Consider the following 17,338-nt stretch of genomic DNA (forward strand, 5'->3'; position numbering starts at 1 on the left):
CAATAACAAAATACTTTCTGATATTTATGTAACAGGTTTAAAATACTCCTGGAGACATCTTCTGACAGTAACTTTTTATTTTGCTACTTTTTCCATCTGATTTCAAGTACTTATGTTATTGAAGGATAGATCCAAACCTTTTTTATTACTATATGAAAGTTAATAAGAGCTTCAAATAGACAACTATACTGATTTTTTTTTGGTTGGTTTTCATCTTTTTAAGATGAAGAAAAATCTATGTGAGTCAAGGAATTTAAGTTTCTTCCATTTCTTTTCTTCCTTCCCTTCCATAATTCAGTTTCATCACGTTGGAGCATACTACATCTCTTCACGTTCACAACAATCTCTGCCTAATAGAGCTTTGTTGGGAACCATTAAGGAGTTCTGTTGCCTCTTCTTCCTAATGATAGATGCAGTCTTCCTCCTTATAATTTTCATGCAAAAGATCTAGCAGACTTTCAGTACAATGCATGATGGTTTAGTCATTTATCTTCATTCATGAAAATCTCTTAAGTTTTGACAATATATTAAGAGGTTGCAGGAGAAAGAAAGACTGAGCATTTTGCCTTTTTACACCAACACTGCATGTTCTGGAAAATAAAGCCTGATTTACTGCTAGTGCTCTTAGTACACCGTACCTACTTTTCAGCTTCATCATTTTATCAATGAACATACCGTACCTTGAGGCATTTCCAAAGCTATCTCTAACACTTAATCCCTGCTCTGTGAATTAGCTTCAATTTTTTTTACGAATGATTCTCCTAATTAATGTACGGACACTTAAGCATATGCTCCTACTTATTGAATGCTTTTATTAAACCATTTTCAAAATATTTCCCCACAGAGGATCACTGGATTAAATGTCTTCATTCAATTATTTTATTTATTTTTTTTTTTGTCAAATGTAATGTTACATTACTTCTTCCTTCCTGCATTTCTCCGAACAATTTAGTTACTTTTTCCACAATATGCCCTGGATTTTCTCTAGATAATGTTCTGCTAGCTTTCATCATCTTGTTCAAATAATGAGAATATTTCACACGACAATCTAGTTATTACTGCAGAGGTAGAATATGAGCAGTGACTTTGAAAACTGGTTTTGCCTAAACTACCTGATGTTGGAAAATTCAGGTCGTGCACAATTGTTTAGCTCTCTTCTTTTGTGTTGGCTACTTGTGACTGTAACTTGCTCTGAACATCAACATTCTGCTAAATCTTGAAAATTGGGAGACATTTTAGGTGTTTTCCTCTTTTTTTTTTTTTAGTTTCTCCATAGAAAATGCATTCAGATCTTGCCACATCTTCTGTAAAACTTGAAAAAACTTTTTTTTTTTTTTTTTTTTTTTTTTTCTCATACGCATACAGCACTAACATCTTTCTTTTATATGTTTGAATTTAGCAGCTACCCTGTTTCTCTTTCCTAGAGTATACTAATCTATTTCTTGAACTCTTATGGTCTTCTCTGGCTTGAGCATAACATTTCATATTTCGTAACAATTCAAAGCTTCATTCATTTCATGAAGCTTTTGTCTAACCGTACTGAGTAAGTGCTGTTGCAAGTGCTTCCTATTACTTATTCCCTTTTGAATCATGAGGCCATAATTAGACCTCCTTCATTTTTTTGTGTGTGTTTTGCAGATTCTGCAGAAGTCATTATTAAAAATTTTTCACATTTCATCAGAGAATTTAACCCCCAGTCAAGAAAAAAATGTGGTTTTGTTTTTGTTTCCCAGGTTAAAATAGAAAAGGACAACTTATTAACTATAACTTTTTAGATCAAAATCCTTTTTTTTCATTAGAAATTTCTCAGCAGGCATTTTTTAATCGATTCATGACACGATACGTTCCGTGATCCCAAGCATATCTATGTAGGCAGCATATGTGAAACAGAATATTAATCATATTCTAGAGCAGTACATTTGACAGCAAATTGGATATGCAAGGTATTGGGTATGCAAGGTACTGAGAAGGCAGTAGACACGAAACAGTTTTCGTAGACCTTGGTTAGCTGTAACTGCTCTTTAGACTGTATCATCTTTATTGATTAGATCTGCACTAGCTGCAGTGGGAGTTTAAACTTCTATGGATTGAGCAGTAAATTTTGAGGAATTTTTATTGTAGTACTTGAGGAGAATTAAAAACGATTTTTTGATTAAATATTAAACTATTTAAAGACAGATGCAGTGGATGGTGTTTTAATGCCATAAGTGGATCTTATAGGAGACTGCAAAGGTACAATAGAACTATGCCAGCACCAGCCATAGGAGTGTTGGTATCAAGTGCCTTAGCACAGTGTTTGGCCCCTGTCCAGTGCCAATTCTCTTCCCTGATGTGGTCCCTGAGCATTCACATTCCAGGTTTCTTACAAGACAGTTTTTGTCCTTCTTATCTCACCAACAAGGGAAATTTTACTCACTTGCATAAAGTATTCTGCCTCTATTTCTACTTCCAGCCAATTTAACCTGTTCTTGCCCACAGTGCCAAGTTGTGCAGTGGCCAAGAATGACCACTGATAAGTAATTACAATTTGAATTTCTCTTTTACAGCTGACACTTAAATTTCTGTGCCACCTGAGCTTCCTTTAGTTGTCTAGGACACCCACATAGTACTGTCGTGTCTAAGACCTGTGACAGAGCAGCAGCTATAGGCAGAAGAATATCTTGTAGCATGTTGCAAGTTCTAGTTCACTTCAAATAGAAGCAAAAATAAGTCCCAAGCTATCTGCCTTCTATAATACTATAATTGTTCAGTGCCCTTAATGTATTTCTGCACATGTGTACAGAATCATACAGAATGGCCAGGGTTGGAAGGGACCTCAAGGATCATAAGTCTCCAACCCCCCATCACATGCAGAGCCACCTACCTCCACATTCAATAATAGACCAGGATGCCTTGGGCCCCATCCAATCTGGCCTTGAACACCTCCAGAGATTGGGCATCCACAACCTCTCTGGGCAGCCTGTTCCACCACCTCACCACTCTCTCTGTAAATAATTTCCCCCTAAATCTCTCCTCCCTCAACTTAAAGCCATTTCCCCTTGTCCTGCAGTTATCAACCCTTTCAAAGATTTGATTCCCCTCCTCTTTGTAGTCTCCCTTTAGGTATTGAAAGGCTGCAATGAGGTCACCCCGCAGCCTTCTTTTCTCCAGGCTGAATAAGTCCAGATCCCTCAGCCTGTCATATACCTATTGTTCTAAGTATATATATCTTCCAGTACTTATTGTTTGCATGCTTTCTTTTCCTCATTAAAACTGCATTTCTTTGTGAAATCTTGTCTGGAAGTCTATTCTATAATTTATTATAAATAATATGCCAGAAAATATTGCTTGTTCTTTTTCTGACTTTCAGTCTAATACACAATTTTAAGTGCCTTTTATTTACAGTGCCTTTTAACCAAAGTTGAATGAACAGCAAGCAAGTGTATCCCCAACAAGCAACTAACAGTTTCTCTCTTGTTACTTGCTCTTCTGTTTTTTACTGAAAACCAGCTGAGTATATCCATAGTCTTACAGAACCTGTTTGCAAGTTCTCATCTTGAATGTTTGAATTCATTACTGTAGCTCAGTCAAGCACACCACATTGCTTAACACCTGCTATTTAATTTTTATATGATTGTTTTTTTCTCTCTTTTTAATGTTGAAACATAAAAAAATTGGTCTGCATGATCACGGAACCACTGAGAATAATAATTAGTTGCTACGCTCACAGGATAGCACTTAATTTGCAGGCTTTTCACTCTCTCCTAAAGGCTTTAAATTATATTCTTATGTGAAAATGTACAAACAGATTCTAACACAGAGTGAATATTAGGCAGAAAAGAAGTGCAAGCTTAAGATAGAGAGTTGTAGAAAGCACTGCAGAAATCTATGCAAAAATGCCAAAGAAAGAAAATAATATAAAATATAAAATGTAAGAAAGTAATATAAAATGTCAAAGAAAGAAATCCTAAGCCAAAAGCAGTGTAGTCAAATGCTAATTCAATGAAGAGCACAGAAGTGTGTGTATGAATTCCTTATTAACATTGAAGAAAGAGGTTTGTTGCTAAAATGACAGGGAAAAGTGCTAGAAAATAACATGAAGATTATTGTTTGTATGTATATGTCTGCTGAAGTGAAATATATGTGAAAGTTAGAATTCCCCAGTAGCAAAGTTAATTTCCACTGAATTGTCCATGTTATTGGATAATTTTGTGTGTGCATATTTTTGTTCTCTTTCTCCTGTTCAAGAAAGGTTGGTCATTGGGTTTGGCCCCATTTAGTAAAAACTAAATTACCTGGAGAAAATTGATGAAACAAATTCTCTATTCAGATATGTATTTTTTCTCTAGTGAGAAAAATTCCATTTTTCATTACAAAGGTGATTTTTAATGCTTATCATATTCATTCAGCTTATTTATTCTTGGGGCTGCTTCTACAATTTGTACTTGCATGTACAGAAAAGATCCGAATAAAGATCACCTGTACTGGGAAACTTGATTGATACTGCATTTCCCACTCTTCCCTGCTCTTCCTTGCCTGCTCAAATCTTGTTCTAAATTAACGGTTAAGGGCAATGTTTACAGGCTTGGTAGATCAGGGATTCAAATTCTGCTCATAGCTCTTGTGAACACACTGTTGCTACTGCTTTGGTTTCCTTCATATGGAAGTGGAAACAGAAGGACTTTGAAAGACTTTTAGGGGATCTATGTAAATCAGATACATAGATTCATGGAGAAAGTACAATAAAATTAACTTCTTATATTGTTTCTGATAATGAAGGCTGAAAATAAACAAAATATTCATATGTTTATCTTTTCCTCATTTTCAAAGAATTTCTAAACATCTTGAACTGAACTTTTCAGATAGGGTAGATAGAATCTGTGATGATGGTATTCCGGAGAACACCAGCTTTCAATAAAGTAGCATTTTCATCTCAGAGCTTCAAGATATGTTGGGAGATGTGTCCTTGGGAATAGTGTCCGGAATACAATATCATGCACAACATTTGAGGAATTGAGAGGTGTTAACTCTGATCTATTATACTTGCAGTATGAAAGACAAGTTGTTTAGTACCAAAAATATGTTCTCAACTATAAAAATCATTTTGTGTCTGAGGTATGATTGCTTCTATGTTAAAAGTAGATGGCTCATTTATATGTATTTTGTTGAATTTATTTATAAATTTATTTATTTTTAATTAAGTGGACTAGTATTTTAAAATATTCTACATTGTTATTCTGAAATTATTAAAAATTATTAAATATTATTATTAAAAATCTGAAATATTAAAAATCTTACAATATACAAATTTCAATGTATTCTTAAAACTCGTTGTAACTGGTGATCTTTACTAGATATTTGATAGTTCGCCAGGTCAGAAAAATAATGAATTTCTTTCAAAATCTCAAGAGCAGCATTCAGAACCTGTCAGTACCATGTCTGAAGATTTTAAAGTTACTTTGAAAATGATCTTTCCAACCCTCAAGAGAACTACTGATTTAATAATTCTGAAATATAAAGAGAAAGCTATTGTAAGATTCACACTTCTATTATTTTTACAGCATAATAATAAGGAAAAAATGGGTCAGTTATGAAGAGCTATCACTGAAGCAGTATCATTGTTGTTCTCTTGGACTAACCCTGATAGTTGTTTTTTAAATCTGCATGAAGTTTGGAGTTTTGCTGACAAAGAAGCTCAGATTACAGTGGCAGCATGATTTCAAATGTCACTCAAATGTGCCGGAATAGACTGGAACTGGGCACCAGCAGGAAGTGCAGTTCTATCCACCATATTCCAGGGAACCAAGAAATAACACTTTTTAATTGTGAGCTTACACATCCTGTGTGTAACTTGATAAAGTGTTTTTTTTCCAGAACATCTCTTCATTTATTTTCTTTATCAAATTACTAAAATTTATCAGGTAGAGATATCTGTAAGAAAATTGTCTTGCAGTGTAGTTTTACATTTTCTCTTTCCACTTAATTCCCCAATGTAAAATAATAATATAGAAATAATATAATTGCAATAAATGCTATATCTTAATATTATTGTAATATTTGAGAAATTTATTGAAGACCACATCCAGTGTGACTTTCCTTAAGGGTGGAGACTACTCTCTGGCCAGTCTGCTCTAGTGTTTGACCATTCTTAGTTTTTTCTTATGTTTAAATGTAATATCCTGCATTTTAGTTTTGCCCACTGCCTTTTCTCCTTTCACTGGATACCACTGAGAGGATCTGTCTCTTTTTTTCTTTGTTCCCTCTACCCCACCAAACTTTTATATTCATTTGTCAGCATCCCCTAAGCCATTTCTTCTCCAGGCTAAACTGTCTTAGCTCTCAATCTCTCCTTGTATGGCAAGTGTTCCAGTCTGTTATTCATCTCTGTAGCCTTATGTTGGTCTCAATCTAGTATACCCTGTCTTTCTCTAGGGAGTCTGGATCTCAACCAATCATGCCAGTGCCTTGCCAATGCCAAGTACTTAGCAAGGATGGCCTCCCTGAAATATAGGCCATGTTCTGTCTAATGAGGCATAGCTGATTAGTCTTACAGAAGATATACTGGTTCCTGAGTGGATACAGAATTTCATGCTTTCCTTATCTGAACATTACGAAGTTCCTGTCAGCTCACTTTTGCAGCCTATTGAGGTCCTTCTGAATAGCAGCATAATCCACTCATCTATCAACTATTCCTGCCAGTATTATCTACAGACATACTAAAGGTCCATTTTGTCTTCTCATCCAGCTAATTATTGCAAATACTAAACAGTATTGGTGCTACTATTGAACCCTGGGATATATTGCTGGTGACTTTGCTACAGCTGAACTTCATATCTTCAATCAGTCCAACAGCTCAGACATTTTTAATTCTTTCTCATTGTCTATTTACTATTATTTTTTTTCTTAGTATGACTTTCAAGATTTACTCTGTTACTTTCCCAGGAATAAAGTCGGTGCTGACCAGCCGTTATTTCCCAAGACCCTCTTTTTTTGAAGAGTGACGTTGGTTTTCTTTCAGTTCTTAGGAGCTTCACCCCCACATACTTTTGTAGATAGTTGAGGATGGCAAACATCCTCAGCTCCTTCAATACTTGTGAATATATTTCATGAGGTGTCCCACGGAATTCTGCGTGTACAGTTTGTTTCCATGTTTGTTCACTTGTTCCTCCTCCACTCAGGAGTAAGTTTTCCTTGGTCCATACTTGCCCACAAATCTCAGGAAGCTGGGATTCCTGAAGACAAGTCTTCTTACAAGTAAAGGTTGAGGTGAAGCATAAATTGAACAACTTGACCTTCTTCATGTCCCTTGTCATCAAATCCCCTCCCTCATTTGGCACCAGTTGCATATCTTCTTTTGTGTTCCTGTGGCTTATTATGTACTTACAGGCCACTTCTTGCTCCAGACATTTCTCACCACATTTAACTCCAGATGTGCTTTGACTATCCTAGTCCTGCCTGTATGTTTAGATAGTGTTGCTATATTACTCCTTAGACACTTGTCCCTGCTTTCATATATGGTATTCTTCTTTCTTGTATGTAAGATTTGTCAGGAGCTCTTTATTCCTTCAGACAGGATCTGCATAGTGTGGTATGAGAAAATCCATCACTTCATTCTTATTAAAGCTGATTGTTAATAAGTTTATACTAGTATCCTCAATGTAGACATTGGAATTGAACACACCCTCAACAAGTCTGCAGATGACACCAAGCTAAGAGGTGCAGTTGGTACTCTGGAGGAAAAGGATGCCATCCAGACAGATTTTGACAGGCTTGAGAGGTGGGCCCATGGAAAACTTTGTGATGTTCAGCAAGGCCAAGTGTAAATCCTGCATCTTGACTAGGGCAATTCCACACATCAGTACAAACTGGGTGATGGATCAAGAGTTCTGCATGACCTAGCAAGACATACTTGCAGCCCAGAAAGCCAACCAAATCGTTGGCTGCATTAAAAGAAGTATGAGCACAACAGAATGAGGGAGGTGATTACCTCCCTTTGCTCTTCCCTCATTAGATTTCACCTGGGGGACTGGGTTCTGTAGTACAAGAAAGGTTTGGAACTGTTGAAGTGGATCCAAACGAGGGCCACATCATTCATCCCCAATTCTACCTGAGAAATTAACTCATATAATTCTCTTATTTGTATATCTCTATTGTAAAAGACTGTAGGAGATCCTCATAATGCTCTTCTAGAAACTATACTTCTTATTTCTCTTACATTCACTTATGATTGAAATATATGCCAAGATAATTGAGTATTTTGGAGGTAAAATATGTCTAATAAGCAAAATGATTAAATTTTGCAATATTATACTTTTTATGTCAGTCATTCTTGCTGTATTTTGCATTTTGGGTAATGTTTATGTAGCTTCAGTTTTGTCATTAGTCAGGAAGAGATACGCCATTTACAGTCACTAGTAAACTAAATCCAAAAAATGCTAACACTAGGTATGAAGCAATACACATATTTTGCAAAATAAATCTACTTGTTAGCATGTTTTTACCATCTGTTTGACTTTAGAAAGCATACAACATTGTTATCCATTTGGACAGTGGAAGTGGTGTTATCAGAACTGTGAAGTTACAAGTTCTATGCAGAAGTCAGACTGACATAGTTGCCATAATGAAAATGATTTTTATCTTGAATTTACAGATCATTCTTTGAACTTAGTTGCTGTGTGTGGATTAGTATAAGGATTAATGCATTTTCTTCTGTTTTTTTTACATTTTGTTTGTATTTTATCTGAAATTATGAATTCTGTCTTCATAGATATCACAATTATGTAGATAATTTGAAAGAAAGAGCATTATTTCCATTTCCTTATGCTCCTTTTGACACTGAATATATTGCCCCCATTTACTGCTTTTTATTTGTACCAATTTCAGTAAGTATAAGTTTCAGGGAATCACTCTTACATGGTGTTTTCTGCAGTATCAGAAAATTATGTCAGTTGTTTGAGCGTCTAAATTGATCTTGCTCTGAACAGGAAGTTGGATTAGGTGAACTCCAAACGTCTGTTCCAACATAAATTACTCTGTCATTATCTGAAAATAGCTTGTCATATGCTGTGTTCATACTGTACCTTCTTAACCAAAACTTAGGAATTACTCTTAGCTAATATTTACAATTAATTTAAGGAGTTAGAGTTTAACCAGATAACTGACATGTACAAATATTTTCTTATACCATAGAGTGTACTATAGTGCCAGGCAAAAGCAGTGTTACGTGGTTCCTCGCAATTTTTCTCAGATTGTGGAATTGTTAAGACAATATAGAACTGTGTGAAATGATGGTAGGATGACTGAGCATATTAAAAAAAAAAAAAGATTATAATCAGAGACAAATATCTGGACATATAATCTGGTAGAAAGGTCTCCCCACTCCCACATCTGTCGCTATTGCATTGATCATTCTGAATTCTGAAGATAATTCTAAGATAGCAGGGATCTGTATTTTGGATCTATGCCTCCTAGATTGGATTATCTGATTGTTTTGTTCCGTCTTATAAAAAATACATTGTTTATTCTAATGCTATATTTCTTTTGGTGTCTGCAGTTTCCTTAGAGCTTTTTTTCCACTGGAGAGACTTGCAACAACTTACATTTACACAGCTTTGATACAGCTTTGATAGTCATGGGTTTAATTTCCAGCAGCATTTCCTAAAAGAAAGTATTTATTATTTGTAAAGGCTCAGTTCACGTTCTATGACTGAAATTCAGAACTGCAAATAGCAGTATTTTCTCTCTTTGGGTACCTATATCTTCTGACAATCTCTGGTGACTTGGCTTCAGACTCTGATACTTTTCTGTCAGTCTAATAATTTTATTTGTGTTTCTCAAACTTCTTTGTGTTGCTCTATAACTTTTAATCAAAATTAGTTTTATGTTTGCACTTTCCTGTTTTCTTTCTGTGTCATGTGGAATATCATCAGTAATATGCAAGCCATGAAAATTTAGCTGCTGTGAAATGAAGCCTTGCAAGTCTGCTTTGTACCTGCAAGTTCTGAATACCAATGAAAATGAAGTGCATGTGGTGTTTTTGACCACTGAAACCTGACTAAATTAAATGAATAGAGCCAACAGTTCCACATTTTCATACAGTAGTGCGTTACTAGAGTAGATCTAATGATGTGATAGGTGCTCATTAGGACACTGAACTAGGCAATAACAAAAGGCAACATTGAAATACCCTAATATATGGAATTGAGAGTGTTAAATAGCATATACAATACCAGGTGAACAACAAAAAAAAAAGTACTAATGATGAATTTACACTACATACATGTAAAAACTTTTCAGTTGTAGAGCTTCTCACTTTAAAATAATCTTCATTTGTACTGTTATTTTTACATTAAAATAAACGAAACAAATCTTCCTTGTCCTCCATTTGCACAAGCAGATTCACAACTCTGTCTCAATTACATCAGTTGCAAAAGAGCACAGCAAAAAAGTGATAAAGACAAATCTTGATACGTACATTTTGAGAAGTTGAAAAAGATGTAGAATAAATCTGCATTCCTAGTAATAGGTATAGTAGTGTTTAAAATTTCAGCCTTACTAGTGCAAGAACAAACATCTTCTTTGATGAACTGCAATCTGCAATCTGAATTTCTACTTCAACCTGTTTCTTCTGACTTGTGTCCTGTTTCTCTTTTTGTATTTCTGTCAACAGAAAGCTGATCTTGCAGTTGCACCGTTGGCAATTACCTATGTTCGTGAGAAAGTCATCGACTTTTCCAAGCCGTTTATGACTCTTGGAATAAGTATTTTGTACCGCAAGCCCAATGGTACAAACCCGGGCGTCTTCTCCTTCCTGAATCCTCTCTCCCCTGATATCTGGATGTATATTCTGCTGGCTTACTTGGGTGTCAGTTGTGTGCTCTTTGTCATAGCCAGGTAACATGTCAACTTTTGTGATTTTTTTGGCAATTGTTATAATCTTTTTCTTACTAATAATTGTCAAAAGTCACAAAACTTTCTTACTTTCATACTCTTATATTTTAAGTTTGTGATGTACAGAAAAATAATTAATGATGAGGGTTCTCACTATTAATTTTCTTCACTGCCATTCTAAGTGTCCAGTTTGTTATGCCACTGAATATTGAGGGTGCTAGTTAGGTTGTATCTTTTATTTACAAATTCAAAGACATTAGCAAGTTTATGTAATGTCTTTTCTCATTTGTGCTGTGTTTAGAAAGAAAGGGACCAACACATTTTATTTTGTTAGTATAATTTTGTTTGTTGCTGTCTTGTTTAATCTCAAATTCAGTACTTAGCTGCCCATGTCAATCTTTGATGTCCAAATTAGGCCACCACACGTTAAAAAACCAAATAAATTAATTGGTATAGATTAGTGTCTTAGAAGTAGGGTAGCAGAATTAGTTTTCAGCTGTAAGCTAGATAAACATTACGTATGATTCAGAGTCCTAGATTGGAATATGTTCGGAAGCAAGTTTCCAGAGTTAAGGACCTCAATACAATTGCTAAATTATAAAGTTATTTTTAAAAAGCAGTACTGGACTTTCTTGCCTTTTAACTACTTTTTATCTGTTTTCTTCAATATATATAAGCAGGAAGATATCTCTCATTGTCATAAATTCTCATTATATTTACATTTTCTTTGAAACTGACTTAAGATGCTCACAGAAATGTAAACTTGTATGTCATAACTTTGAGTCTTGCTGTGACAGAAAAAAACAACAATCAATCACCAGTTCCTGGGGGTGTGAAAGTAATATTTTTTTGCAGATTCCTCCCAGAAGTCACTTTTAAATAGTTTTTTTAATCAAATAAATATAAACTATGCTGGCTTTTATCCCAAACTTACCTTTAATAAGAGATTTCTTTTTTCTTTTTTTTTCTGTTTTTTTTCTTTCTTTTTTTTTTTTTTTCTGTGCCAATGATTTTTAGGAGCAAATGTTGCAAATAGCGTAATTTTACTTCAACCTCAAGATTTCATTGTTTGATACACAATATTTCCCTTCATATTTTCCTCTCTCTGTTGTGGTTGATGTAAGGGTTCTCCATCTTTCCTTGATGCTGTATGCTTCATTCCAGATAGGTTGTATTGTTTCTGTAGTAAAAAATGTAATATTTCTAGGATAACTTATTGATAAAATAATTTAGCAAGATTACTTGTATATGAAGTGCATGAGATATTGCAGCAACATAGATAACATTGAAACACATTCTGTAATGATTAGCTTTCTGTACTTTCCTTAGAAGTCTGCTTTAATGAGCCAGGTATACATTGAAAGTCCTTTGAAAGAACAATATATATTAGTGGATTGTATAACCAATCTGTAAACTCATTTCTGAGATGTTTCTGTAATACACATACACCTGAAAGCAGAGAATTTACTGTTGACCATAAATCACAAATATTGTGCCGTGAAACATCTCGTGCAAAATATTGATGAGTATGTCCAAAAGTTTTAACCCTACTGTCATCACTACAGAACATTTTCAGCATGATGCACAGTGTTTTGTCATGCAGCTCTCAGTAAGTTTTATGGCTAAGTTCTTGCTCATGCTAAAAAAAATATCTTGTTACATTCTGTAAGAAGGATGCACTTTTATTGAAACCTTTTTTAATTAAGGCATTCAGTCATCTGATCTCACTAATGCAATTGGAAAGAATGCTTATTTTCATGCAGAAACACCACATAGTATAGCATTACTGTTGAACTTTTTTACACATATCTGTTTTTGTGACCAGCAGTATAGAATCCTTGCATAGTTGGAATCATTGTTTTTATTGTAAAGCCTTACCAAATAGATTTTATACTGAGCAGAGGAGTCTATTTTTGTATAAAATTGTATAAAAACCTTTTTTATATCAGCCCTCAGATTTTCAATAACTTATGCTGCATGTTCAAATAGTCATAGCACATATTTAGAAATAAAAGATTTTGAATTTTGGATTTTGTAAGACCTCTTACAGGTTTTTTTTGTTTTGTTTTGTTTTTTTTTGTAGTGAAGAGCAACTTCTAATATGGAATAGCATTTTCTAATACCATAGTTTACCACAGTTAAAATAGGGGGAAAAAAAAATGAGTTAAGAACTTAATCTCTTGTTGAATAATAAAGACAGAAAAAGAAGAATTCAAAAGTTAAGGAACCTGCCGGTGATTCGATTTTCAAAATGTGTCTGTCATGTGAAGAGAGACAATGTTACCTGAAATGTGATATTGAAGAGGATTTTGCAGCTTAGTTCTGTGTATGTATTTTCAGTATAGACTATAATTTTAGTGTTACACACTGATGTACTTTTCAGTCCTGATTTTGTGGAACTGTTGGACTGTATGCAACTAAATAGATTTCATCTAGATGGTCTTACTAAGAACATTTTTACTTCATAACAATCCTGTCATAATGAGTGTTTAACTACCAGTGTTTCATAATAATTATTATGTGTTTCTTAATAAGTTTTATCTATGTTTGGACATTTAGTATGTCTTTTGTGGCATGATGTTCTGTAATTACATTTCATCAGAGTATTCAGTATAGAACACTTACTGTTAGACTTACATCCCTCTTTTTTGTGTCAAATGTTTTGTGAGCACACCATGGTTTTATTATTTTATTATATCTTTCAAGCAGTTCCAGAATGTAAGAGCTTGGTACATTGAAAGTAGAGAGCACAATTCTGTTTTGGTACTTGGAGATCACCTAATAGTTAGTGGTATGAGTCTATTTAGGGAAAGATGAAAATTATTAAGAGGTTCAAGAATATTTGAGAGAGAATTGCTGAAAGGCTTTCATCAAGTAAGTGTAGGTGTAAAAGAAAAAAAAAAGTAATATACCTCTATATTAGTCTTTTCCTTTATCTGGAAGAGCATTGCTTTTTCCTTTCACTTTGAGAACTGAATGTAAAAAGCTGAAATTGTTACATATTCATTGAGACAAAGAGCAAGGAGAGAGATATGTTTGTTAGCTAGGAGGCTTCTCTCAGTCATCTATGTGGAAATTACGGATCTTGCATTCTGAATGGGATTAACTATGTAGTATATGGTGTTTAATTGTCATTCCCAATTGGGCATTATGGCTATGATTGCTCCACATATATGAAAATTTCTTCATTTTGTGTTGTGATTACTGAGTGTAAGTAATTATGCTGGTTAGTCTCTAAAAGTTCTTCTGTTTGTGATACAGTCTGGTGACTGATAAACCTGGTCTCCCTGGCACTACGTTCATTACTTTTCTGGGAATTACAAAAGTCAAGTGGCATTATCTTTCTTGTGGCAACATTAACAGATCTGTTTCTGATGCTAGATAGCAATGTCTTTGTGTCACTTGTAGCAGTGCCTTGCATCATCTGACTTCTCATTGAATTTCTATTCCAATATCATTTTTTTGCCTCTATGTTTGCTTTTCGTTTCTTTGATTCGAGATCCCAATTAAAGTCACAGTTAGTGTATGATTAGAAGGAAAACTAGGGCTGGGGTAAAGCGCACTAAGTCCTTTTTGGACTTCTGTCAAGTACACAACATCTTCTGATCTGTATAATGAAAAATGTTGATTAGTATTTCCTATTCATATTTGTCTGATGGTGCAATGAGTTGTTCCATTTCACAAGAAATGAGCTTATTTCATCAGAACTAGATGACAACTTCATAGACATATATATACTATATGCTTTTTTTTCTTTTTTCTTTTTCTTTTTCTTTTTTTTTTCTATTAGCCAGTATATACTACGCAGTTGTTTCCTATTGCTGGCCTTCGCAAAGTCTGATGTACTGCCCATTCTGCATAGATATGATGAAGAAAACAAGTTTCATATATTTAAAAAAAGCTATATATGTTTGATTTAATTATTTGGCCTTCCAAACAATGACTTCCAAAGTCAAATAATCTTCAGTTGGCATATGTTGTACCCTAATTTTTGGAGTCAATTATTTATGATTTTACACATCTATGTCTTTTGAATCTTTTCTGAAAACCCTTACTGAAGGACATTCTGGCTAAATATTTGTAGCCAATCATTTTCTATCTGATTTTCCAATTATTCCCTGGACATCTAAATATTCCTCTGTTTTGTCAGGTCTTTTTGCTGTGATCATGTCTCTGTGTCGCAGTGAAGTTTACTCTTACGTGACCTGTCTTAATTCCTGGAAGAGAGACACATTATGTTTCACCTTTATGGATTAGCTATGAAACAAATAAACTACCCTGGATAAAATGCTCCACTAAACGAGATTTTGTGTACCAAGTTCTCTGAAGTGAATCTATTGTGTAAATATTCTTAAACTGTGTTCACAGCCTTAATTGCTAATACGGAATCACGCGTTATCATTTTAAAGGGCTCGATTCACTTATCAGTCTCACGTTCATTCTGGTGGACTTCCTGCTTTTTCCTCCTTTCAGGATAATTATGCTATTCTACTTTCTGTTAGTTTCAGCTGTCAAAGCATTTATTATAAAATATTTTTTCATTTTCTTTTAAGCAGTGATAAAAGCACAGTGAACATTACCTCATCACCAAATTTTTCTCTTATTTGCTGAAGTAAAACATAATAATAAATGACAAGAGCTTTAAAAATATCTCCACACATTTATCTTAATATTTTCTTTGTGCAGAAGCATAGGAATTCCATGCTTCTTCAGACTAGAGCAGATGCCTGAGCATTATGTCTCTCTAGAGTGCGTACATAACCTTTTACATCTCATCAGTCTTCATTTTTATTTCATATTTTTTGGCTAGCTGATTTCTGTCCTTGAGCTGGTCGGATTAATTTTCAAAGTATTCTTTTAAAACTATCTTGGTAGAAAGAAACTAATGGAAGAATGAGAGGGAACTCCTTTTTACTATGGAACTCTGGTTACTAAATTACTATGTCGATATTTATTCAAGGAGGAACTCAGCATATTTGCCCTTTATTCTTTACAACCATTATTCCTATGAGAATTTTATCTCCTGAGGCCTCTCTAAAGATCTACATCGTATGTTATGAAGTGTTTTCAGGAATGGATACATCATCCAAGTGGATAGTCCAGATGGCAACCCTGAAATTTGTTTCTTTTACTATCTTACAGAATTCAGTTTTGCCTCAATTGTAATGGGGATATTGTCAATTAGTCTATAAAATTATGTGTAGGCAAACATAAATGCATGCAAAAAAAGTACACATTCTTCAAAACTGTTCCATAGAATCATTTTAAATATTTTAATTTTGTTAAGCTAAACTGCAGTTTATGGCCCTTATTTTAATGCTTCCCAAATACTTGGTATAGTCTGCTTTTTTCACACAATTTCTCCAGTTGAAAAGCACATCCTTGTTAATGCTAAAGAGCACCTTTATTTTGAGCAGAGAGCAAGTATGCCGGCCTCCAGAACACTAATTTTTTTGTCAAGTGAAACAGGTAGAAACTGCATGAGAAATTTTTTTCTTATTTTTCTTTTCTTTCTTTCTTTCTTTCTTTTTTTTTTTCTTGAGGGTTTTAAAGCTTCTTATTAACTAACATGTTTGTGTAGCTATGCAAAAATAAAAACAAAAACAAATCCTAATATTATTCCTAATATTACTTCTTGTTTTCTGAAATTTTCTGAAAACTAAATTTCTTCTCCTCTACTTCAGACTATGAAAATTTTAATTTCAGATTTCTGTAATTTAAATAGAATTCCAGTAACTGACCTTAAAGTAAAGAGGACATCTCAGTTACATCTTAATTTTTTGCACTCATGAGGAAATTATTAAGTACACGTTTTTCACTTAGAAAATGTAAGCAAGACTTGCATATGACATTCCAAATATGGTCAGTTATTTCTGCATATGACTTTTCACAGTATGTGGATGACAACTTCAAATTGATCAAGTAAAGTTCAGTGTGCTGTGTGCCATTAGTGTCACCATAAACATACATAAACTGTAATAGTATTAATGTTAATTTTTTTGTGGTCAGCAAATATCTTTTATTTTGTATCAAAATGCAAAATGTATTGAAATTATAATGCTTACGGTTACGTCTAACTTGTTTTATATAATTATTTTGGGAAGTTATGACACAGATTGAAATTGATGGTATAGGATTTAAATGTTGTGAACGATGAAATATGATTGAAAGAAAGACGTGTAGCAACATGCTTTGCGTCTGAGAAAGAAAATGCAATCCCTTTAAAGTCTACTGCAAGAGATTTATCTGGGTTCACTGCCAGTTTATTGAATAGTTAATAAGTACATACACCACTCAGTATGGACTCCACTTCCTAACTCCTTAGGATTCTCTTGAATCAAGTTTGAATACTCTCAGTCTCCTTAATTTGTTCAAGAAGAGACAAGTATCAAGAGTTCTCACAGTCTACATAATGGCCTCTATTAGAATATTGTTACAGGTTTAGTTAGAGAATAAAAGTTGTATTTCC

General features: G+C 34.0%; 1 protein-coding gene across 1 annotated transcript in view; it reads left to right on the top strand.

Annotated features, from left to right (window-relative positions):
• The window catches only part of GRIK2 (glutamate ionotropic receptor kainate type subunit 2), a 343,946-nt gene that overhangs the window by 204,330 nt on the left and 122,278 nt on the right, over positions 1-17,338 (top strand). The window contains exon 11 of the mRNA XM_042814253.1: positions 10,649-10,872. Coding sequence (XP_042670187.1) covers positions 10,649-10,872 — 224 coding nt within the window. The remainder of the gene's footprint in view (positions 1-10,648; positions 10,873-17,338) is intronic.

Source organism: Centrocercus urophasianus, unplaced genomic scaffold, assembly GCF_019232065.1.
Source record: "Centrocercus urophasianus isolate 14NV4802_14NV808 unplaced genomic scaffold, USGS_Curo_1.0 seq_10, whole genome shotgun sequence".
In the NCBI taxonomy this organism is placed as follows: Eukaryota; Metazoa; Chordata; class Aves; order Galliformes; family Phasianidae; genus Centrocercus; species Centrocercus urophasianus.